This window comes from Mus musculus, chromosome 2 (assembly GCF_000001635.26).
Source record: "Mus musculus strain C57BL/6J chromosome 2, GRCm38.p6 C57BL/6J".
Classification (NCBI taxonomy): domain Eukaryota; kingdom Metazoa; phylum Chordata; class Mammalia; order Rodentia; family Muridae; genus Mus; species Mus musculus.
This window is the reverse complement of record NC_000068.7, coordinates 168,923,144-168,949,136: the sequence shown is the minus strand read 5'-3', so window position 1 is coordinate 168,949,136 and position 25,993 is coordinate 168,923,144. Positions and strand designations below refer to the sequence as shown.

At 48.4% G+C, this 25,993-nt stretch overlaps 1 protein-coding gene across 2 annotated transcripts in view; it reads left to right on the top strand.

Moving 5' to 3' along the window:
• Positions 1–25,993, top strand: part of Zfp64 (zinc finger protein 64) — a 62,257-nt gene that overhangs the window by 6,451 nt on the left and 29,813 nt on the right. Inside the window, exons 3-6 of one of the 2 annotated variants that reach the window (NM_009564.2) lie at positions 8,239–8,400; positions 9,104–9,166; positions 13,675–13,926; positions 22,204–23,776. In NM_009564.2, the coding sequence (NP_033590.2) occupies positions 8,239–8,400; positions 9,104–9,166; positions 13,675–13,926; positions 22,204–23,477 (1,751 nt within the window). In that variant the 3' untranslated portion in view covers positions 23,478–23,776. Of the gene's footprint in view, positions 1–8,238; positions 8,401–9,103; positions 9,167–13,674; positions 13,927–22,203; positions 23,777–25,993 lie in introns of those variants that run through there. The other variant, NM_001369059.1, reaches the window with a different exon arrangement.

Genomic DNA, 25,993 nt, shown 5'->3' with positions numbered 1-25,993 from the left:
ACAGTTTGGGGCAATAGCAGAATTTCAGGGGTATTTTTAATGCTCCCAACGTTTGTGTCCGGATAGTACACCAAAAATAAATCTTTAAGGAAGAGATCAAGAAAATGTAGAGGCAAGAAGTCACCTTGGAGGTGGCCTCCTGAGACCTGCTGTGACCTGTTTGGATCTCCGCTAGACAAGGAGAAACTGCCTGTTGGGAAGAGACATGTCCAGGAAGGCCCCACAGATCCAGCCTGCCCTGGGCTGAGGGCTTTGTCCCTTCTCAAGGGCATCTCCCTGAAGAGATTTTTGACCTCAAAATACAAAGCCCCAGTAAGAATTGAAAAAGGGAATTGTGAGGGACTCCTCCACATGGAGGCTCTGAGCTGCGTACTGCCAAAGGCCTTGGCAACTCTGATGTCTGCCTGTCAGACGTCTGCTCCCTCTGCTGGAAGTGCCTTTCCCAGCTTTGCCTGGCTGACGCCACCCGTTGACAAGAGACAGTCTACACACACAAGGCTCTGGCTTCTCTAGCACACGCATGCCCTCTGAGTGTGCAGCAGGGTGAACTCCTTGCAGTTTCTCCGGTGAACCCCATTTCTTAGCACCCTAGAGCCCTGGCAGGAGGTATTCCTCTGCCTGGAACTCAAAATTATTCTTATGCTTATATCTGAGCTTAGCTTGGAGGCATTTTCTCAAAGAGCACTTCACACGCGCGCGCGCACACACACACACACGTGCACACACACACGCGCGCACACACACCCACACGCGCGCGCGCGCACACATGCACACACACACACACGCACGCACACACGCGCACGCACACGGGCTTCCTCAGGCCAGGTCATTTCCCCTGGTGCACTGATCACTGGAGAGGCAGAGTTCAGGTCCACCCATGTCTGCCCTGTGAGGTCAAGGTTGACGTCTTAGACTTTGCACACCCATTGTCGACAGTGACAGTGGCCTCTGATGGGAGAATTTGTTACTTTTTGGGTCCAAACATCTTAAAATGTCCCATCCATGGGAAGCTGGCCCCACAACCAAATAGCAGGCTTCTCTTCACCCCACCTCGGCTTCACGCTGCCCTGTAGCCCTGTGGGTTTGCCCAACAGGCCAGCCCTGGGGTCCTCTTGGTACTCAGTTCAGGAATGGTGCAGACATCAATCTAAACCCCAGAGACAGACTCCAAGTGTCATATCCCACCACAGTCTGATGACTGGCCACAGGCAGACCTCTTCATGCCTGGGCTGCCACAGGAATTCTGTGATAGGCCACTAGAGGGCAAGAATGTCTGCTGAGGGCATTGTTCAAGGTGCAGAGTCTAAAGTGTGCTAATCTCAGGTGTCTAGCCTCAAGTGTCTAAGTGACTTAGCTGCCCCTCTTCAAACAACCAAACAGGTAGAGTCCTGCCCACCATCTCTGGACTCTGCACTGACCCCCACGCCCAGTTTGGACTTAGCTGCTCAGTTAGCTGTCAGCTCTGAGACCCACTTGTAGATCAGGGTCCTTGGGGGAACATGTTAAACACCAGCACTCAGACAGCATCCCAGAAGGAATCGCCAGCATCAGTGTGATATCATCAGTATCGTCAGTGTGATCAGAGCTCCCAGGCCACCCAAGTCTCTGGCAGGTTGGAAAGTCACTCACTTGCCCAGGGCCTCAAGACCATAACCCCTGATGGCTCCCAGGTCTGACATTGCCCCTGATGGAGCCAGGCCTTCTCTCAGGCAGTCCTGTGAAAAGTGGCGAGTACATTAGCAGCTTTCCGCACCTCATCTCTAACCCTCACGGCCTCTCCAGAGACAGGGAGGAAAAGCCCCATTTCCCAGACGAAGAAACTGAGGCCAGAGCCAGCAAAATGGCTCCGTAGGTAAAGCCTAACAGCCTGAATTTAATCCTGTGGAGGACCCATGTGGCAGAAGGAGAAAACAAATGCCCACAAGCTGACCTCTGACCTCCCCATATGTGCTATGGCGCACACATAAATAAGAAATGTAACAAAGAAAGAAACCAAGATATGGGGGGGGGGGGTGAAGATTTGCTCCTCAGTGCGCACTTTCTCTGGCCTGTGATTCTGCCTCAGGGTGACTCAATGATCCCAGGTGATTAGCACTGTCCCTAGAATGACCCCAGCTAGTACCTGGGCGTCCCTGCTGGGTTTCACTCACCCACCCACCCACCTTGACGTTCAGAGCAGCAATGGCCACAAAAAAAAAAAAAAAAAAAAAAAAGAAAAAGAGAGAGAAGATACTCCAAGATGGGGGATCGTAGCTAGAATATCGCCATGTCTCTCAGTGGGATGCTTCTGAAGAGGATACAGGCAGGATGGGAGGCAGTCAGGAGAAGCCCACTAGAAGTCTGACTCAGGAGGCCCATGCTTGCCTTTCAAGATGGTTGTAGGCATTGAGTGAGCTGACCTGTGGAGGTCGGACAGACACTACCCTGCTTTTCTACCACAGGAGCCTCCCGGTTAGGACAGCTGTGGAACAGGACATGGAAGGTCACGTTTTCAAACCCCACCAACCTGGTTTGAGTCCCATGTCTCAGGGAAACCCTCTGTGCCACCAATGGGCATCATGACTCCTTTTGATCCTGAGTGTGACAGTCAAGAGTTCAGTGTGTAGGGGATTTCAAGTCCAGGTCAGGCCAGCTTTAGTGGCTGGAGTACTGGTCAACCCAGAGCCACTACATTTCCTCCTTCAGCTTTGTAACTTTATGAGGTAGGCATAGAGGTGATCCCACTGACAGGAGAGGAAACTGGGGTCATTGTCATAGTTAGGGTCACTATTGCTGCCAAAACAACTTGAAGAGAAAGGGGCTTATTGGCTTACACTTGCACATCACTGTTTGTCATCAAAGGAAGTCTGGACAGGAACTCAAACAGGGCAGAAACCTGGTGCAGAGGCCATGGAGGGGTGCTGCTTACTGGCTTGCTCCTCATGGCTTGCTCAGCCTGCTTTCCTTTAGAACAGTGATTCTCAGCCTGTGTGTCGCGACCCCTTTGGGGATTAAACAGCCTTTACAGGGGTTGCCTAAGATCATCGGAAAACACATATTTACATTACTGTTCACAACTAGCAAAGTTACAGCTGTGAAGTAGCAATGAAAATAATTTCATGGTTGGGGGTCACCACACCTCGAGGAACGGTATTAAAGGGTTACAGCCTTAAGAAGGGTGAGAGCCGCTGTTATAGAACCTAGGAGGAGCTGGGCTCTCTCACATCATTCTCCAATTAGGAAACTGCCCAACGGGCTTGCCCACCGCACAGTCTTACAGAAGCCCGTTCTCAGGTGACGCTCCTTGTCCTGATGACTCCAGCTTGTGTTGAGTTGACATAAAACTTGCCAGTACAACCGGCCCCTCGCCAGCGTGACAAGGTCATCGCTTGTCACTTAGAACCTTGCATTTACCATTTAACCCCAAGATGACATGCTAATATTATACCATATAATATAATATAATATAATATAATACCACAGTATAAAACACAAATAACTTTAAAAGTCCTGTAGTCCTTATGAATTCAAACACGATAAATGTTCTGTCCATTCTCTTTAAAATAACCAATGTCTTTGAAAAAAAATCCCAAATCGCTTTTAAAAAGGTAACATCTTTCAGCTGTGGGCTCCTGTAAATCAGAGTTAAGTTAAATACTTTAAGAGGGACGAACCAAGCCGGGCAAGGTGGCGCACACCTTTAATCCCAGCACTCGGGAGGCAGAGGCAGGCAGATTTCTGAGTTCGAGGTCAGCCTGGTCTACAGAGTGAGTTCCAGGACAGCCAGGGCTATACAGAGAAACCCTGTCTTGAAAAACCAAAAAAAAATAAAAAAATAAAAATTTTTTAAAAAAGAGGGAAGGACCAGTACGTAGTCACAATCTGAACGGAGCAAACCCAAACTCCAACAGTGTCAACTGCTCAGCGTTCAATAATCTGGGGTTCACTCACGATCTGACTCCTCCAGGGGGTTTCGGTGGCTTCTCCAGCTCCGCCCTCTGCAGCACACACAGCTTGTCTTCCAGGCTCCGACTGGCTCCACTCCGCTGCTGCTGCTGGTCTTGGTGGTCATTCCGTGGCACTGGCATCTCCAAAATCTTGGACCCCTTGTGCGCAGCACTGTCACCAATAGCCTCTCCCGGAGTCTCTTCAGGGACTCGAGCCCTGCCAGACAGTGCCAAGCCTCAGGTGCTCTCCAAGAGCCCTTTATTCCTTCAAACAAGAACCATCTGGTGACGCTTACACCACCAAGTCCAGGTGCCAGCACAAAGCACAACCTTGGCCGGGTCTGGAACACAGCATCTATGTGCTGACTCTTGAGAAACATCTTCCGGAAGACTTTACCTCAGTGATGCTGGCCTCTTGGTAATCACCGCTAACTTCTCAGCTCCAGCCAACCAGCATCCACTGCCCCAGCAGAGCGAAGGTCTCATGCTAGTGGTTCTGGTCTCTTGCGGATCACAGCTGATTCTTCAGCCTCAGCTGACCAGAACCACAGGTTCTTCACGCAAATGGCCCGGGAGAGTCTTTGCTTCCCTCTGAGACTCCACAAGCCAGGCCTCCATCTTCTGCACTGCTCCCAACATTGTTATCCTCCAAGCTCCCACAGAACAGCTCATTGAACTCTCAACAGGAATGGCTTTCCTAGCCCAGAGCTCCAAAGTCCTTCCACAGTCCTCCCAAAAGCATGGTCAGGTCTGTCACAGCAATACCCCATTATCATGGTACCAATTTATCTTAGGGTTACTCGTTCTGTCGTCACAGAGCACCACGACCAAAACATCTTAGGGAGGAGAGGTTTATTTGGCTTACACTTCCATATCGATGCTCATCATAGAAGGAAGTCAGGACAAGAACCTGGAGGCAGGAGCTGATGCAGAAGTATGGTGTGTACCCAGACAGGCTGTTCCAAGCAATGACTCATACCCAGCAGGTGTCATTTAGGATGCTTTTTAGAACCCAGATCCATGGAGACACCACAAATGTCTGATCCAGTAGGTCTGGCATTCAGGCTGAGAATCTGCCATGGTCATGAGTCCTGAGGCCCCCTCTGCTTCCAGCTGGGACTGGGCCCTGAACATGCTCCTGTGAGCAGGAGCACACAGGCAGGTGAGCTGCCCAGAGACTGGCCTTGCAGAGGAGTGCTTGTCAGAACCAGGCAGCTGATTTTGAGCGGTGAGACATCTCAGGACATTTTTTTTTTCCATTGAGAAAAGTGGAGGCTGGGTTTGGTTTGCTCACTTGCCAAAAGCCATCAGAAGTCAGGTGTCATCTGATGCAAATCAGTGACGATCCTGAGGATGCTAGAAAGGTGCAGGTGGGTACACCTGGGCAAACCAGAGATCAGAGTGTGGGTTTAAGAAGTGTGATAGAGGGCTGAAGATATGGCTCAGCGGTTAAGAGCACTGACTGCTCTTCCCAGGGATTCAGAGTTCAATTCCCAGCAACCACATGGTGGCTCACAACCATGTGTAATGGGATCTGATGCCCTCTTCTGGTGTCTCTGAAGACAGCTACAGTGTACTAATAACATTAAATAAATAAAACTTAAAAAAATAAAAAAAGAAGTGTGATAGTAGAAGAATTTGAAGAAATGCCTGCTGTTGTTAAACCTGGTTCATTCTCCCAGCCCCATGCTCTCAGAAATAAGACTCAGACTCAAAATAAATTTTCAGATACCTTGGCCTTATAGCTAGGCTCTATTCTGAATAGATCATAACCAAAATAACCCAATTATTTTAACCTACATTCTGCCACATGGTACCATTCTGTGCTCAGGTACCATGCGTGCCTCTTGTCACCTCTTTTCAATGAGTGACCCTCCTGCCTTCTCTCTCCCACAATTCTTTCTCATCTCAGATACCCCACCTCTCTTTCCTGCCTAAGCCATAGGCCACAGGCTTTTTAATGGACACGTGATGCATCCATACAGTACACAGGATATTCTCTGTACAATAGCATGGTAGTAGGTGATTCCTGCGTGCTCGGTCTTTACTCGTTTTTCATTTGTTTATGTGCACCTATGTGTGCCTGTGTGAGTTTATACCCTGTGCATACCTCTGGAGTTACGAATGGTTGTGAGCTGCCTCGTGGTTGATGAGAACCAAACCCAGGGCCTTGGCAAGAACAGCCAGTGCTCTTAATCATGGGGACATCTCTCCAACCCCTCTCATGATTAGTTTTAAAGGGGTTCACATGGGCTCCATATGGATAATTGGTCTTCCCCCGTGAGGAACCCAGAATGGGATGGGATGCTGTGGGCACTGGAGGTGAGGGTGTGGACTTTGACGTGATGTAAAGACAAAAATCAAGCCAAGGCAGCTGCTCTTCAAAAACAAAAAAACAAAAAACAAACAAGGGGGAGGGTGAGGAGGAAACCACATGTTAAAATCAATGTGTAAGGGGCTGGAGAGATGGCTCAGTGGTTAAGAGCCCTTGCTGCCCTTACAGGGGACCCGAGTTCAAGTCCCAGCACCCACATGGTGGTTCACAGTCATCTGTAATTCCCATCCCAGGGGTCCAATGCCTTCTTCTGACCCACAAGAGTTCCAGGCACACATATGATGCCCAGACAGACACATCCAGGCAAAACTCTCTCACGCATAGAATATAAATAAATCTTTAACAGGACACCACCCTCCTTACTGTGACAGTTTCTCAGGCTTCATGTTTGATGACCTGGATGGTTTCTGGGGTGAAGTCTTCTCAGCTGGGATTTGTCTACTGTGAGTTAGCTGGGTCTGTGGGTTGGCGGGAAATGACTTGTGGCGCAGATTTCTTTGGCAGCGCAGAGCTAAGTAGGGCTAGCAGGTCAGGGAGGGTGGCTGCTGCGTGCTTGAGGTCTGAGGCTTAGAGCAGACAATGATGGCTCTCAAGACCATCACGGGGCCTTTCCACCTTGCCTGTTCCTCATGAACATAGATTTGCATTCCCTCTCATCTGGAACTAGGCCTCCCATGGGCAAGTGCTGTCTTAGTGAAGGAGACAAGACCTTTGCAAACCCCAAACCAAGAACATAGTTCACAAAGTGAGCACAAATATGTATAGTGTATATATATATAATATATACAATAAATACATATTATATAATTATTATGTAATTATGTGTAATGTGTATGATATATTCTATAATATATTGATATATAGATAAATATTAAATGTATAATTATATGTAATTTTTAGATTTATTTATTTATTTTATGTATATGAGTACGCTGTAGCTGTACTGATGGTTGTGAGCCTTCATGTGGTTGTTGGGAATTGAATTTTTAGGCCCTCTGCTTGCTCTAGTCAACCCCACTCGCTCTGGTCAGCCCCACTCGATCCAGTCAACTCCTCTCATTCAGTCCCTGCTCGCTCCAGCCCAAAGATTTATTATTATACACAAGAACACTGAAGCTGTCTTCAGTTGCTCCAGAAGAGGGCGTCAGATCTCATTCCGAGTGGTTGTGAGCCACCACGTGGTTGCTGGGATTTGAACTCAGAACCTTTGGAAGAGCAGTTAGTATTCTTACCTGCTGAGCCATCCTGACAGCCTGTTCTTTTTTTTTTTTTTTTTTTTTTTTAAAGATTTATTTATTGGTTATATGTAAGTACACTGTAGCTGTCTTCAGACACTCCAGAAGAGGGAGTCAGATCTCGTTACGGATGGTTGTGAGCCACCATGTGGTTGCTGGGATTTGAACTCCAGACCTTCGGAAGAGCAGTCGGGTGCTCTTACCCACTGAGCCATCTCACCAGCCCCAGCCTGTTCTTATATGTAATTATATATATATGCAAAAAATTCAAGACGACTTCTGTCTTACTTTTTATGATATCTTATTTGATATTTTGATTGTGTTTACGTTTTTTTCGTTTCCTTTTACCTCCTAATTGCAGAGAGACAACAGGGATGTCTCTGCCGTACTCAGGGGAGTTTTGAGAGAAGTCTAAGACCCAAGGAAAGTGCCTTGTGCCTAGAGTTAGCATTGTCTACATGGGATCAGTTTTTAAAACCTTTACTGCCAAGAGATCTGAAGGCAGGGCTTGGGCGATGGCTCAGCACTTAAGAGTACTTGCTGCTAAGTCATGAGGACGGGAGTTTGGACCCCAGCACACTCCAACTCTTAGTGATGACCTCTGGCCTCTTCATGCACGCACAGGCACTTGATTTTCGAATGAGAAAGGAAGTCCTTTCCACAGACATTCTCTCGCGCCTCATTGGCTGGGGTGAGTTATGTCCGTCATCCTGTGGAGATTCATACGCTCTGTACTCTTCAGTTTCAGCTCCAGAGTTCGTCTTTGAACATGGCTACCAAACTTACCTGCCCACGGAGAGCACTGACAACCAGACAGCCACCGTGATCTCTCTCCCCACCAAGTCACGCACCAAAAAGCCCACAGCACCCCCTGCTCAGAAGAGACTCGGCTGCTGCTATCCAGGTAAAGGGAGCGCCATGCATCGCATGTGCAGAAAGGGGTTCTTCATAGGATTTGTTTTAATGGTGGGGAGACGGAGGCCCGGCAGTGTAGATGAAACAGACCTGGAATTCACTATATATCTTTGGTAGGCTCTGAACTTATGATTGCCCTGCCTCAGCCTCCAAGTGCTGGAATCAGGGCCAGCATGCCCGGACTCTTTGAAAATTCTTTGTTTGTTTTTTCTGAAGATTTATGAATGCTTTGCTTACACACAATCTACACCTCGAGTGTGTCTGGTGCCCATCGGGTCAAAAGAGGGCATCAGATCCCCTGGCGTTAGAGTTACAGGTGGTTGTGAGCCTCTGTGGATGCTGGCAACTGAACCTGGGTCCTCGGGAGGAGCAGCCAGTGGTCTAACTGCCACCCCATCTCCACCCCTCAGTATCCTAGTTTTCCCAAGTCGTTAGTTTCCTGTAAACAGGAGAGTCAGGCATTGTCTGTCTCGGTCTTTCATGACAGCATCTTTCTAGCCTACGGGCCATGTTGTAAAGTGTGAGTCTGTGTGTCCCTCTGCTGGCTCCCTGTGTTTTTTTGAGGTTGTGCCAAAGCAATGTTGTTGTGTGTCGGGCACAAGGCATCGTGTCCTTCCTGTGTTGCTAGACATCTCCATATGGTGAGGGAAGTCTGCCATTTCCATCTGAATTTCTTCCCTTGGCCTTTTCAGGTTGCCAGTTCAAGACCGCCTATGGCATGAAGGACATGGAGCGACACCTGAAGATCCACACCGGTAAGCAGCAGATGGCCATTAGCTAGGTTACCCTGAACAGCCAGCCAGTGAGGAGCTGGGGATGTCAGATATGTGACAAGGCCCAAGACTCACAGAGAGCAAAGGAACATGGGAACAAAGTAAATTAAGATACTGTTTGTACATGTGATTCGGGCAGAAACATATCTAAAGCAATGGGTAAGCGCTCAGCCGGGGGAGAGGGGGTGGGGAACTGCCGTGGGAACTCATCACGTTCGTAATTCATTAGCGTCAGATCCAGATGGCTTCCATGCTGGAGATGAGGTGAATGTCTGTGTCTGCAAATCACATTAAGAGAGAGAAGAGTCTTTGTCAATGCTGGGGATCAAATGAGAGGGTACACACGGTACAGCAACTTTAGATTGATTTTGCACATCTTCTGAAGGCACCACTGGCTGCACAGCTGGCCTGAGGGTGCCCTTACTGGCCACTTTAAGGAGGGTACTTAATAGCCAGCCCCCAGGGGTTGGTGGCAGGGAGGCACCAATGTGGCTCCTGCCCAGCACTGCCACTGGAAACCAGCCACCGCAGCACCAGCAAGAAACACCAGTTGGTGCAAACTGACAATCCTGTAGGCACAGGGAACACCAGACAGCTGAGAGATGACCCAGCCAGGAATTTATAACCTGACTGCTAACAGTTTCAGTAAAATGATTTTATTTTTGCCACGTTGAGGGTCAAACTCACAAGTCCTCTGCCCACTGAGTTATAGCCCAGCTTAATAAAATTATGTTTTCTTGGTTTTTGTTGTTGTTGTTTTGGGTTTGTTTGTTTGTTTGTTTGTTTGTTTGTTTTTGGTGACAGGGTTTCTCTGTAGCCCTGGCTATCCTGGAACTTGCTGTGTACAAGACTAGGCTGGTCTCGAACTCAGAAATCTGTCTGCAGATATATTTTTTAATCATTTATTATATGTATATGAGTACACTGTCACTGCTTTTACACATATCAGAAGAGGGCATCAGATCCCATTACAGATGGTTGTGAGCCACCATGTGGTTGCTGGGATTTGAACTCAGGACCTTTGGAAGAGCAGTCAGTGCCCTTAACCACTGAGCCAGCTCTCCAGCTCCTGATACAGTCTTAACTGCCTAACCTTACTCTCACATAATGGTGATCAGCTTTGGCTGACAGTGTGCCAGCTCGAGGCTCGTTATGTACTTGGTCTACAGAGTACAAAGTGAAAATCTCACTGGAGTGGTAACACACAAAAACTGTAATCCCTGCACTCAGGAGGCAGAGGCAGGAGGGTCAGGAGTTCAAGGCCAACCCTGACTAGGTAGCAAGTTCAAGACTAACCTGAGTTACGTGAGGCACTATCTCAAAAGAAAGAAAGAAAGAAAGAAAGAAAGAAAGAAAGAAAGAAAGAAAGAAAGAAAGAAAGAAAGAAAGAAAGAAAGAAAGAAAGAAAGAAGAAAGAAAAAAAGAAAGGAAGGAAGAAAGGCAGGCAGGCAGGCAGGCTAGGCTTGGTGACTCATGCCTTTAACTCAGGAGGCAGAGGCAGGTGGATCTCTGTGAGTTCAAGGTTGGCCTGGTCTACAAAGTGAGTTCCAGGACAGTCAGGGCTATGTAAAAAGATCCTGTCTCAGGGGAGAAAAGAAAAAGGCAGGATAGAAGTCAAAGTCCCTATGTATAACATCCCAAAGTCATGATGGTCCACTACGCAGCCTTCTGAATTTTTTGCATGCAGATATAAGGCCTAAGACAGACACACCTTTTTGTTCCTGTTTTTGTTTTTGAGACACCATCTCACTATATAGCTCTGGCTGTCCTGGAAACAGCCAGGCCTCCTACTCACATAGATCTTCCTGCATGCACCTCCGAAATGCTGGGATTAAAGGCCACTACACCCAGCTCCAGGCATGCAGTTTTATCATCTCTTACTAAGTAAATAAGGTGTGCATCTTCCTGTTTAACATTGTCCTTATTTTAAATTTTAGCGTGTGTGTGTGTGTGTGTGTGTGTGTGTACACTACTGAGTCCTTGTGTAGGTCAGAGGTCAACTGTCATACTCCCATGGTCCTGCCACGTGTGGGTCCAAGAATTGGACTCGGGTTATAACAGGCGCCTTTAACCATTTGTCTTAGTCAGGGTCTCTATTCCTGCACAAACATCATGACCAAGAAGCAAGTTGGGGAGGAAAGGGTTTATTCTGCTTACACTTCCACTTTGCTGTTCATCACCAAGGAAGTCAGGACTGGAACTCGAGCAGGGCAGGAAGCAGGAGCTGATGCAGAGGCCATGGAGGGATGTTCTTTACTGGCTTGCTTCCCCTGGCTTGCTCAGCTTGCTCTCTTATAGAACCCAAGACTACCAGCCCAGGGATGGCTCTACCCACAAGGGGCCTTTCCCCCTTGATCACTAATTGAGAAAATGCCTTACAGTTGGATCTCATAGAGGCATTTCCTCAACTGAAGCTCCTTTCTCTGTGATAACTCCAGTTGTGTCAAGTTGACACAAAACTAGCCAATACACCCTTAGAGCCCTCTCATCTTAAGATTGCATGTCTTTGTGCTGTTGTGTGTGTGTCTCTCTGCTTCGTTCTTCTTAGTGGTCAACTGGGAAACTGATTCAGTCTTTTATGGCTCATCTATAAAGTGAAATCGCTCAACCTTAGCTGTTTAATGACGTGGAAAAGACAGAAATAACTATATAAAACGAAGTCAACGGGGAATGGTGTAGAACCTTTTGGAAAAGCCGGAGAGTTCTGGATCCTAGTCCCAGACTTATTTGGCTTTAATATGTATTTATGTATTTATTTATTTATTATGTAGACAGCATTCTGCCTGCATGTATGCCTGCAGGCCAGAAGAGGGCACCAGATCTCATTATACTTATAAGCCACCATGTTGTCGCTGAGAATGGGAACTCAGGACCTCTGGAAGAGCAGCCAGTGCTCTTAACCTCTGAGCCATCTCTCCAGCCCCCTAGTCCCAGCTTTGTAAAGAGGATGAAACAAAACAATCCTCAGATAGGACCTTGGATGTCAGGGGCTGGGGGCGTGGTACAGGGGCGGGGCTCAGGCTGTTTGTCGCTAATTTGACATGCAGGAGGTTCTGGCTTCCATCCTTAGAAAGGCATCAATGGGACTCGATGGTCCACGCCTGAATTCCCAACGCCCTGGAGATAGATTCGGGACTGTCAGAAGTTCAGTGTCATTTTTGGATTCTTAGCAAATTCAGAGCCAACCTGAGACTTTGTCTCAAAAAAATAAAAAGACATAAGCTGGCAAAGTTTTTTGTACTAAATGAAAAATAAGCCCATATACAAAAGTTAATTAATTAAAAAGAGGTGGGACTGTAACCCAGTTATAGAACACTTGGCTAGCAATCCCAAGACCCTAGCTCATTCCCTAACAACACACACACCTACTGCACTGGGCTGGTGAGATGGCTTAGTGGGGCTTCCTGACAAGTCTGAAGACATGAGTTCGATTACAAGATCCACACTGGTAAGGGGAAAAGAACCAAGTTCTGCGAGTTGCCCTCTGACCTCCACACATGCCCTGGTCACACACACACACACACACACACACACACTAAATAGGGACGATACAGATCATAGCCATTGCTCAAGCAAGGGTCAATGTGTTAGATTAAGCTGCTGTAACAGAGAAACCTAAACAGCACCTAGACAAGATGGCTGTTTGTCTGTCCTTCACATAACTGCACGGAGCGATCAGGCAGTTGAGGAAGGCAGGCCACTGTGGCTCAGATCTGGGAAAAGCGAATGGATATAAAAGATGGCTGTTTCCCATTGCATTAACGTCCTTCAGTGTGTGTGTTTGTGTATGGCAAAAAAAAAATAGTACTTTAGGATGGGAAAGAATTAAATATCAAAATATGCAGTTAAAAACTGTCAGGTATGGTGGATGCACACATTTAATCCCAGCACTTGGGAAGGCAAGTCTCTGTGAGTTCAGGCCAGCCTGGTCTACATGGTGAGATCCTGTCTGAAAATGGGAAAAAGGGGGGGCGGGGAATAATATGATAACCAAAGTTAGGAAGATGATAAACGTTGAGCTAGGTGGACAGAACATTTATACCAGACCCTGTAAGGCTTAGGGAACATCGAGTATCGGGGGCAGAAATACCATCCACGCCAGAAGAGGAGCAGAAAGCTGCTTTGTTTTAAAGCCTGGGTAGCGAGGCACGCCTGTAATACCAGAACTCTGGACTCGAAGGCAGGGAAACTAAAGCCAGCCTGGATTACATAACAAGTTTGAGACGTCTGGAAACAACAAAATATTTTTGCTTATTTATTTAGTTGCTGTGTGCTTTTAATTAATAAGGAATTCATACTCATCTTAGGGGGGGAAGCTTGAAAATTCTAATAAGCAATGCAGCGTAGCCACCACCCTTGCCCCGTGCCTGTGAGGTCTCTAAGCAACCTCACAGCCTGCGGGTTAGTCCCCTTCTAAGGTTGGGAAGCAAATATTAACCTTTCGGTCTTGCTTCCCCGCCGCTGCCCGCGGCTCGCGCGTGCACCGGAAGGTGACAAACCCCACAAGTGTGAGGTGTGCGGGAAGTGCTTCAGCCGGAAGGACAAGCTGAAGACGCACATGCGCTGCCACACGGGCGTCAAGCCCTACAAGTGCAAGACGTGCGACTACGCGGCGGCGGACAGCAGCAGCCTTAACAAGCACCTGCGCATCCACTCGGACGAGCGACCCTTCAAGTGCCAGATCTGTCCCTACGCCAGTCGCAACTCCAGCCAGCTCACCGTGCACCTGCGCTCGCACACGGGTAAGCAGCGGTGCGCTTCCAGCGGGCTCCTGCCTGCCAGGGGGCAGAGGGGGAAGGAGCTGGGGCTGGGGCTGGGGCCTGGTGGGCAGAGCACTTACCCAGCATGCACCGGGCCGCATCCTCAGCACCTTTAAAGGCACACCGCCTGTAACCGTAACACTGGAGAAGTGGAGGCAAGAGGATCGGGGGTTTTAGGCCGATCTGCACTATATGAATACCTGGTCTCCTTTTGGAAAATATGATTTTTATAATTATTATTTTTAATTCACAGCCTGGAGGTGTGACTGCCTTGGCAGTACAAAGCCCTGGGTGCCATCCCTAGTTACCACATAAACCAGGCGTGGCCAACCTGGGCTGTAAGAAAACCCTGTCTCTATAAACTACATTTTTAAAAATCACTGTTACTGTTGTTACCATTTTTAATTCAGGGGCTGGGGATGTGACTCCGTTGGTGGAACACTTGTGTGAAGCCCCGAGTTCAGTCCCCAACACCACATAAGCCAGGCATGGTGGAAGGAGCCTCCCTACTCAAAAGGCGAGGGCAGGAAGATCAGGAGTTCAAGGCTTTCCCTTGGCTGCATACAGAGCACAAGGTCAGCCCAGGCTCCGTGAGACCCTGTCTCAAAGAAACAATTTAAAAGGAGCTACGGTGGTCGCCCATCCTCTTCCCTACCACACCGTCCCAGTAACGGCGGAGCCGTTGTCGAGTTGATAGTTTTCTGTGTGTTTTTATGTAATTGTATAGTGTGGGGTTGAGGGACTATATATAGTCTGTGGAATAGATGCAAACAATGTGCTGTTAATTCATAGTCGTCTGCCTTGCAGTCCGTCAGTTCAGGCATTTTTAGATGATGCGCTCAGGGGTTAAGAGCACTGACTGCTCTTCTGAAGGTCCTGAGTTCAAATCCCAGCAACCACATGGTGGCTCACAACCATCCATAATGAAATCTGATGCCCTCTTCTGGGTGTCTGAAGACAGCTAAAATGTACTTAGATATAATAATAAAGAAGTCTTTAAAAAAAAAAAAAAGAATAGTTAGTGCACCTGGATCGCAAAGCATACAACGAGGGCTGAGGACGGACGTCACTCCGTGGTGACACTTGCCTGCCTGTGAGAGACCCCGGGCTGTGTAGACTCAGCTCTGCAAAACACAAACACACACACACAGCAAAGCCAGTAGAGCCAGAGGCTCTGATTACATAGTAGTGCTTCTTTTGGCTTATGTATCAGTAAGGTAAGCTAATGAGACAGCGGGCCCTCCTCACAACCATGTCTGGATGGTGGGTCGCAGCAGATATCACTTACCTGCCTCAGGGTAGCAGGAGTTGCTATTGATGTTGACTCAGATTAGCCACACAGGTAAGAAGGCTGGCACGTCTGCCTGTCTCTGCTGGGGGCAGCTGGATTGTGGGCTGGGCAGGTGTGTGCTGGTCTCAGCTGGGGTGACCAGGCAGTGGCTGGCCCAGGCTTGGCTTCATCATCATCACCATCACTATCACCATCATCACCACCACAGAGGAACAAGCAAGCAAGCCCAGTGGGGAAGCCCAATGAATCTTGTGGTTGTATGTGTTCACAAGCAATACAGTGGGCCTAAAGCAGGACACAGGGGTCAGGGACGGGATTGAGCTTAGCCATGGGCCAGGCCACCATCAGATTACATGCCAAAGGCCAGGCCTCCATCAGATTACATGGCAAAGGCCAGGCGCATGAGAGGGGTTTGGAGCCATTCATGCGAACAGTCACGGTCACCTTTGTCCCCACCACCAGGCTCAGCTCTGACATCTATTACATCTTCAGGACCCCCATAAATCTCAGGCAGCCACAGGATCAGGCCAAGAGATGGAGACTGACCGAGCTTCTCGGGTCAGAAAAGGATAAGGAGTCTCATTCTGATACGCCATGACACATGGTGTCACATGACAATGAGCCCCGGCATTGACAGAAATCCTGTTCTTAGGAAAGGGGGGATGAGAGCCTTAGCTATGACTGGTTCTCTCAGGGCGTATCCCCCTGGGAGACAAGGGGCACTTCTCAGTTCTGGGGGTGGTCTAGCTCTGGCTCCTAAGTCTTCCCGCTTGGCCCATGCTTTCCTGTTCCATTCCTTGGGAGGCACTGTCTCCCCGTGCTTGCTGCCTGCAGAAGGGCATACGCTGATGTACGTGTATGCCAAGGCCAGCGATGGGTCCTTTTCTGGTTTTGTTTTAGTGTAGATTTGTGTCCTTTTGCTACCAGAGCCATCTTTAAACTTTTGAGTTTACTGAGCTGGTAGTAGTGGCACACACTTTTAATCCCAGCACTGGGGAGGCAGAGGCAGGTGGTTCTCTGAGTTCGAGGCCAGCCTGGTCTACAGAGCGAGTTCCAGGATAACCAGAGCCACAAGAGAAACCCTGTCTCGAAGAAGAAAAAAAAAACACACACACACTTTGAGTTTCCTGTATATTTGTATGATTTAAGACTATCCGGGCATCCCTCCTTTGTCTGGGCTCAGTTGTAGACATTTCCTCTGACAGTGACCTCCTGGCATGAGCTTAATTCTTTTGGAGATTTGACCAGAATCGTGTGTTTCCCCTTCTTATTTGGTCTTCATCAGAGGACATGATCTTGGTTCCCATGCTTTTTTTTTTTTTTTTTTTTTTTTGCCTTACTTTAAGAAGCTAGTTGGAGGGGCTGGAGAGATGGCTCAGAGGTTTAAGGGCACTGGCTGCTCTTGCAGAGGTCCTGGGTTCGATTCCAGCATCTACATGGCAGCCCACAGTCATCTCTGACAATATCCTCTTGTGGTATGCATACCTGCAGACAAAACACCCATATAGATAGAATACATACCTAATATTTATCTTTTTTTTTTTAAGCTAGTTAAAGTAGCTGGAAAGATAGCTTGGAGGTTCAGGGCACTCACTGCTCTTCCAGAGGTCCAAGGACCAGAACCCACAGCTTACAACAAACCAGCTATAACTGTAGCTTTGGGGTCTCCATAGTCCTCATCTGAGTTCCATGGGTTGGTATATACACACCCGCACACACTTGTGTAAAAAACGTGTTTCGTTTTGTTTGGAAGCAAGGTCTCACCGTGTAGAGACCCACCTCTGCCTCCCAAGTTCTGGGACTAAAGATGTGAGCCAGCACGCCTGACCAAAGTGAAATGTTTAAAGAATCAGTAGGAGGTTTTCACAGATGCTGGCTGGACATGGACGGACCATGTCTAGAAAACCGTTGTGTGTCCTCCGGGCTCTTCTTGGGAGCTGCTGGCTCTTTAGTGAACTTCCCCGCTGTACCGCCAGCCAGACGCCCCCTGCAAGCCCTGGCTGCCTGGCTGTGTGCACCAGTGCGCAGATGGACTGTGCTAAGTTTAGCTGGTACATGTTTGCTTTTAAGCGTGAGTTACCATCTTTGGAGTTTGATTCCCAAACCCATGGTGAAGATTTTGGTCCTCTGCTTGACAGACTCAGTTCCCGGACCCCGATATCCTCCCCTCCCCGAAACCCTCTTTAATGTAGCGGCATCTTTTGTTCTTCATGCGCTGGGGTCCGCTGAGGCCCCTGTAAGTAACTCTCTGTCCTCAGCTGGGCTTTAATGGAGAAGCTGTTGGCTGTGACGAGAAGTCCCTGTACCCTGGGCTGGAGTGGTCTAACCTGTGCTCCACATGGCCACATCCTTCTGGGACCAGGGGACAAGCCAGGTGCGCAGCCTTCTCACGATGTGTGTCTCACACAACACTATCAAAGGTCGGTTTTGCCTTACCTGGTAAACTTGGTCATATTCGTGGCATCTTTAGATGCTGTAAAGGTGGCTCTCCTAACAGTGTCACGTGTGTCATCTCCATGAAATGCTCATTTTGTGTTCTAGCTGCTTGTGACACTTGTACGACTTTAAGTTAGTAGTACTGTGCTTCAGCTGCCAGTCGGTCTGACGCTTTATGCCAGGCCACCGATCATCTTAACTGAAAGCTGTGAGAGCTCTGTTGGTTTAAATACACCCAGCAGCATTTCGTAAGCTCTGGGATGCTGGGGGCAGAGGGTGCAGTCATTGGCTACTGAAGAATTTCGACCACTAACGCTTCATTTAAGAAATACACTGAAGGCACCAGCCAGAAATACATTTAGGCGGTGGTGGTGCACACCCTTAAGTCTCAGTGCTTGGGAGGCAGAGGCAGGAGGATCTCTGTGAGGACAGCCAGGTCTACACAATTAGCCCTGTCTCAAAAAGACAAACAAGAGCAAATTTAAAAAAAAAAAAACAAAGAAAAACATTTAGGGGTAGAGAGAGAGCTCTGTGAGTGAAAACACTCTCTTCTTGATACCCTGAGTTTAGTCCTCAGGACCCACATGGTAAAAAGAGGGACTGGCGCCCACAAGTTGTCCTCCATTCACACACCAAATTAACCAGTTAGTAAATATACAATAATCATAAACACCGGGATGTAATTAAAAGAAAGTTAGACAAATATTTACAGGGCCAGAGTGATAGCTTGGCTCTTCGGAGGGCCCTTCAGAGGCCTGAGCTTTGATCCACAGCCTGCACACGTACGATGTCTCTCCACCATGGAACTCCGGGCCTGGGGATCTGTGGGCACTGCACACATGTGCCGCACAGACATACGTGTGAGCAAAACACAGAACAGTCAAAGTAATTTCAAAAAAGAAATGTTTGCCTTGGAAATAAGAGGGTAGAGGGTCACATTGGTGTGTGTATGCCTGTGATCTCAGCACTTGGGGGAGTGAAAACAGGAGTTCATGGCCACCTTCAGCTATATAGGGAGTTAGAGGCTAGCCTGGGCTACAAAGGAGCTTATCTCAAAAACAAAAACAACAACAAAACTCCTCAATCTCTAGGAAATCAATGTTAACTTTTTTTTTTTTTTTTTTTTTTTTTGGTTTTTTAGAGACAGGGTTTCTCTGTATAGCCCTGGCAGTCCTGGAACTCACTTTGTAGACCAGGCTGGCCTCGAACTCAGAAATTCGCCTGTCTCTGCCTCCCAAGTGCTGGGATCAAAGGTGTGCGCCACCACCTCCCAGCCGATGTTAACTCTTCAACCTAGCTGTGAGATTTTGTTATCGTTTCTCTTCCTCCCCCAACCCCCTACACCTGGATTTTTGTCGCTAATGGAATTGATTAAAGAAAAGAAAAGAAAAGAAAAGAAAAGAAAAGAAAAGAAAAGAAAAGAAAAGAGAAAAGAAAAGAAGAGGGGGAGGAAATGTTTGCCATTCTAGTTTGAGCACGTGGCATGAACTTGTGACCCAAGGATCTCAGGGTTTCAAAGCAATGGGTTGCAGGTTGTGCAAACCTGTCTAGAAGAAGCCGTAGTTCCGAGACCCACCGCTAGGTGGCTACTTACTCACCGCCGAGAAACGTGTTGCCAAGGACAATTCTTTCAGTGGTTTTATTTTTAATACCCGTCTCAGTATAATAGGTTTCTTCTGGATTCCTGTTGCTTTATTTTAGTTTGTGCTATTTATCTTCCTGTAGAAGGGTTCTGTGAGTTTTGCCAAACGTTTGGAAAGGTGGGGGACGGGGAGTATGGAGGCAGGGAAGAGGCCAATGTTTAGCAAAAACACCAGTTAAGGGCCCGGAAATGGCTCAGTCCATGTCTGCCACTCAAGTACGAGGACCTGAGTTCGATTCCCAGAACTCACATAAAAAGCTGGGCATAGCGGCAGGCAGTGAGGGTAGACGGCTCCTGAGCAACGAGACTGGCCTCTAGCCACCACATACACCTGCACACCTACATTTTTATTAATGAAAAAGACTTCTTAGGAAATACATTGGGCTGTAAGGGCCAAATAGCTGCAGACCCAGCAGTTCCTCTGTGCATAGTCGGTGTTCATTTTCTCTCAGTTGCCGGGTGAGCACCATAACCTAAGGCAGTTTGAAGGAAGAAAGAGCTTACCCTTATCCATCCCAAGTCACTGAGGAAAGTCGGGGCAGGAACTGAAGCAGAAACCTGGAGGGATGCTGCTCGCTGGCACACCTGCTGGCTTGTTCACTGCTGGCTTTCTTGTACAGCTCGGACTCACGGGCCTCGGGATGGTGATGCCAGCAGGGCTGGCCCTTCCACATCAATCCTCAATCAAGATATTCCTCACAGGAATGGCCACAGACCAGTCTGAGGGAGGCAGCTCTTCAAGTGAGAGCCCCAAGTGTCTCTGGGTTGTGTCAAGTTGAAGATGAAAAACTAAGCAGGGGAAAAAAAAAAACAACTAAGCAGGGGGGCTGGAGAGATGGTTCAGTGGTTAAGAGCACTGACTGCTCTTCCAGAGGTCCTGAGTTCAAGTCCCAGCAACCACATGGTGACTCTCAACATCTGTATTGGGATCTGGTGCCCTCTTATGGTGTGTCTGAAGAGAGCAACAGTGTACTCCCATAAAATAAATAAATAGATTTTTTTTTTAAAGCTAAGCAGGGACGTGGCCAGGTTTACACAACTGTGCTGCCCGGCATGCGTGAGCCCTGGCTTCAGTTTTCAGCACAGGAAGAGATAGCCCTGACCCAACAAGCTTTATGAATCAGCAGTGGTCGGGGTTTGGGCCACAGGCTGGTGCTCCCAGCTTTCGGCTCAGTTAGCTTGCCTGATGTTAGTAGCATTCAACCATGTGAAGTATTGTTTGGTTCCCAAATTGCTGTTTTCTGAAATCGAGTTAACTTGATCCCTGCTGCCTCTTGTCGGGTGCATTAGGCAGCTCAGGGTGACGTTGGCCTTCTACCAAGGAGTGATGCATGATGGTGGTCTCGGAAGCCTGAGAGTGAGCGTGGGTCACAAACCAAGCCCTGGCACATGCTGCTAGATGAACATGAATGTGTCGTATGTGCAACCTCAGGACCTGAGCCGTGTGTACAGTACTGCTCAGAGGCTGTTGCCAGAAGACCACCCTGTATTGTGCTTGGCATGACTCCTACCGTCTCAGAACCAACCTTAGACCCCTACTGGCTGTTAGCTCACTTGCCTAAGCAATCGAAGCAGTCCTGGGGAAATGCCTCAGCTGATCCTAGATTCCACGTAAAAACGTCAGCCATGGGGCATAGCTGTGATCCCAGCACTTGGTTGGCAGAGACAGACGGATCCTTGGGACTCAGTGGCCAGTGGGGCCCAGTTTGTGACCAGATCGTTGAGAGATCCCGTCTCAAGGGAGGTGGTCCTGGGTGACCCCTGAGGTTGTCTTTTTTGTTTTGAGTTTTTTTTTTTTTTCCCCTTGAGACAGGGTTTCTCTGTGTAGCCCTGTCTGTCCTGAGACCAGGCTGGCCTTGAACTCAGAAATCCTCCTGCTTCTGCCTCTGCCTCCCAAGTTCTGGAAGTAAAGGCGTGTGCCACCACTGCCTGGTTCTGAGTTTGTCCTTAGACCTGCACATACACACACTTACTGCATACATACACAGGCGCACACGAAAGTACACCGAGCTGGAGAAGAAGGTCCTTGCTTGATGACCGACCTGGCAGCGGTTGAGTGAATAATTTGGGAAATCACACCCACTCAGATGTTTGCAGTTTCCCTTCATCCTTCAACAAACACAAATTCAAAAAAAAAAAACCACCAAGCAGCTGGATTTTGTGACCTCTCCCCAAGTAGAGAACACAGCTGGCGGTAAATGAAAAATAAATCTTGTGCAATAAACACGTCTCTATTAATAAAAATCTGCAAGAATTATCCTCGGGTGTAGCCATCATGTGGGGGGTGAGAGGGAGCCTCACGAATGCAGCTTGGCACTGACCTGTCGGAAATGTGTTACTAAGTCTCTGACTGACACTCAGTCACAATTCAGAAGGATAAAGTTGTGCAACCCTCAGCCCCCAGCTAGCAAACTGTCTTAACTAGAATACAGAGAAGGGGCTGGAGAGGTGGCTCCGCGCATAAAAGCATTGGCTGCTCCTCTAGAGGACCTGGGTTTAATTCCCAGTACACACCCCAGGCTGCTCACAGGAGATCCAGTACTCTCTTCTGGCCCCTATGCAAAATTAGAAATGACATCATTTTTAAAAAAACAAAAAAACAAAAAACAACGTGGAGTAGATTTGTACATCCTATCTAGGACATCTAAATGGCTCTTTTCAAAAATTCCGTTTTTTCCTTCTGGGTTTTCTAGGGGTAGGGGTGTGCCAGCACTCGGTGATGGCTCAGGTTTGGGGACCGAAGAGAATCCCAAGGGCTGCTGGGAGCTGCACCGAGGAGGGAGACCACCTTCCTGCCTTGGTACAAGGCATTTTCTGGTGTGCGCTTTGGGGGGATCCTCTGTAGTTGTTAACCTACCTGTTCTTATGGAAACTCACCTTGTGTTGACAGGGGACGCCCCCTTCCAGTGCTGGCTCTGTAGTGCCAAGTTCAAAATCAGCTCGGACTTGAAAAGGCACATGCGTGTGCACTCGGGGGAGAAGCCTTTCAAGTGCGAATTCTGCAATGTCCGCTGTACCATGAAGGGGAACCTCAAATCGCACATCCGCATCAAGCACAGTGGGAATAACTTCAAGTGTCCGCACTGCGACTTCCTGGGTGACAGCAAATCCACCCTGCGGAAGCACAGTCGCCTGCACCAGTCGGAGCACCCGGAGAAGTGTCCCGAGTGCAGCTACTCCTGTTCCAGCAAGGCTGCGCTGCGCGTGCACGAGCGCATCCACTGCACCGAGCGCCCGTTCAAGTGCAGCTACTGCAGCTTCGATACCAAGCAACCCAGCAACCTGAGCAAGCACATGAAGAAGTTCCACGCCGACATGCTCAAGAACGAGGCTCCGGAGAAGAAGGAGAGCGGCAGGCAGAGCAGCCGGCAGGTGGCCAGGCTGGATGCCAAGAAGACGTTCCACTGCGACATCTGTGACGCCTCGTTTATGCGGGAGGACTCGCTCCGCAGCCACAAACGGCAGCACAGTGAGTACCACAGTAAGAACTCGGACGTGACTGTAGTACAGCTTCACCTTGAACCCAGCAAGCAGCCGGCTGCGCCCCTCACCGTAGAGCAAATCCAGGTCCCCCTCCAGTCCAGCCAGGTGCCCCAGTTCAGCGAGGGGAGGGTCAAGATCATCGTGGGGCATCAGGTGCCTCAGACGAACGCCATAGTCCAAGCGGCCGCAGCTGCCGTCAACATTGTGCCCCCCACCCTGGTAGCCCAGACCCCAGAGGAGATCCCAGGGAACGGCCGGCTACAGATCCTTCGCCAGGTCAGTCTCATTGCCCCTCCTCAGTCCTCCGGGTGTCCCGGCGAAGCAGGTGCCCTGAGTCAGCCAACTGTCCTGCTGACCACCCATGATCAGACGGCAGGGGCCGCCCTGCAGCAGGCTCTGATCCCCACCACCCCGGTTGGGACCCAGGAAGGCACGGGAAACCAGACATTCATTGCCAGTTCGGGCATCACGTGCTCGGACTTGGAAGGCCTTAACGCTCTGATTCAGGAGGGAACGACGGAAGTGACTGTGGTGAGCGATGGGGACCAGAGCATCGCAGTGGCCACCACGGCACCCTCTATCTTCTCTACCCAGCAGGAACTGCCCAAGCAGACTTACTCCATCATCCACGGGGCGGCACACCCCGCCCTGCTCTGTCCCGCTGACTCCATTCCTGATTAGTCTGGAGGGAGGGGTGACAGACAAGACAAACTGCGAGAGGAGTACTGTGAGAGGCTCCTGGTCCCGTATAAATAATTGTATTTTATACAGTTTATGTAATTTTTTAACAGGGTATCAACGTGGAGACCATTCTCCCTCAAGCTCTTGTTGATTGTGTCTTAATGGTTACCAAGGCTGATTCCAATGTGGAGTTGGAATTCACCACAGTAGGACTGAATACATTCGTTTGTTTTTCCATGTTTCGGATTTAATTTTTTTCAACTGGAATAAAGGTGTTTGGGTTTGGGTTTTTCATCGTATAGTTTGTATTGTATAGTTTGTATGTACACAGTGTGTGTGTGTGTGTGTGTGAGAGAGAGAGAGAGAGAGAGAGAGAGACTGTGTGTGTGAGTTGGGGGAGCGAGAGAGACTGTGTGTGTGTGTGAGAGAGAGAGAGAGAGTGACTGTGTGTGTGAGTTGGGGGAGCGAGAGAGACTGTGTGTGTGTGTGTGTGTGTGTGTGTGAGAGAGAGAGAGAGACTGGGTGGGTGTGTAAGAGAGAATGTATGTGTGTGTGAGAGAAAGAGATTGGGTGTGTGGAGGGAGAGAGAGTCTGTGTGAGAGAGACTGAGTGGGTGTGTGTAAGAGAGAATATATGTGTGTGTGTGTGAGAGAGAGATTGGGGGGAGAGACTGTGTGTGTGTGTGTGTGTGTGTGTGTGTGTGTGTGTGTGTGTGTGTGTGTGTGTGTGTATGTCTGTTTGTCTGTGCCTGTGTGGACTACTTATGTCCCTACATGGATCCCTACTATGATGGACCATTTTCTAATGAGTGCTGGAGATGAGCCAAAAGGAACAGTGCCCTCACGCCTGGCTAAAACACACGGAACAGGGCTGGAGAGATGGCTCAGTGATTAAGAGCACTGACTGCTCTTCCAGAGGTTCTGAGTTCAAATCCCAGCCACCACATGGTGGCTCACAACCATCTGTAATGGGATCTGATGCACTCTTCTGGTGTGTCTGAAAACAGCTACAGTGTACTCAAATAAACAAATAAATCTTAAAACACACACACACACACACACACACACTGAATAGAGATACTTTGTTGCACTTCAAAATATGAGTAGAGAGGGTGAAGGATGAAGTTTCTTTTTCATTACGTATGTGCATGCGTGCACATCAGTGCAGGTACCCACAGAGGCTAGAAAGGATGTGAGATGCTCCTGGAGCTGGAGTTACCAGTGATTGGCTTGGGTGCTGGAACATAAACCTGGGCCCTCTGCAAGAGCAGTGCACACACTCTTAACTGATTAACCATCCCTCCTATGCTTTGTTACAGAATCAGGGAGCTTCAGCAGCAGGGGCTTGGGCTCATCTCATAAACACCTCCCTCCTTAGCAGACACCTACAGCCACCCAAACTGCCCTGTCTTTATTTTTGTTTTGGAGACAAAGTCTCTGTAGGCCAGGATGACCTTAGATAAGATCCAGGAGAATCAGCCTTCCTTCCGCCTGCAGGGATTATAGGGTTACAAGCTCGAGTGCCACTTGCCACATCTGGCTCCCACACATTTGAAACTTCGGACTTGAGGATTCTGACGTTTCTGCTTAGATGTTAATAAGATGTTGGATCCTATTAAGACTTGAAGGGGCTTTCTCAGACGTGGTTTCTTACATGTTCATCAAGCTTGGGGTCTAGAGGAGACCTTGCTCAAAAGCAAAAGGAAAAATTCTAACCGTTCCCTTTTGAGTCGGTCGTTAGGTGGCACCAAAGAGCAAGCCAGAATGCCCAAGAATGTGAAACAAAAGTCTAGGAGTGTCTCTCTGGTTTCCAGTGTCTGCCAGGATTGACAGATGAGAGCTGTCCGTTACTATGAACAACAACAAAAAAAATCGTCTTAGAATGTTGTGGGACTGCCTGGTCACGTCTTGGCCACAATGGCCTGCCTTCATTCTTCAGTAACATGAATTTATTTAATGAAAGTAGTCATGCAATCATCTCACTTTTATATGAAGAGATGATTTCTGCTTTGGGTAATAAACTGGGTGAGTCTAAAACAATTGTTCAAAGCTCTGAGGTTGTAGGCTCTGTCAATAAGAGTGCTTGCCTAATGTGCAAGAAGACCTGGGTCCCATCATACACACACACACATACAACCCCCACGGTGCATGCTTGTATTAAAAAAAAAAAAAAAAAAAAAAAAAAAAAAAAACACCTTCCAGTAGTCTGGGACTAAAGGCAGGAGGATCAGAAGTTGAAGGTTAACCCCAAATCTGTAGCAAGTTGAAGGCCAAACAGGGTCACAGAAGGAGGCTGGGGCTAAGGGATCACACTCAGGTCTTACCTTTGGAAAATGTGAAGTTCAAGATCCTGGGATCGCTGCCTTCTGAATCTGTCTCCTTCCTCTGTTTTCTTTTATCCTTTATCTGAGTGCAATTCTTATGATGTCACTGTCTCCACTCTTGGCCAGAAATTCTCTCTTTTCATATGAGCAAGAATAATGACTCGCTTACTTCAAATTGGGTAAAAATCAGAAA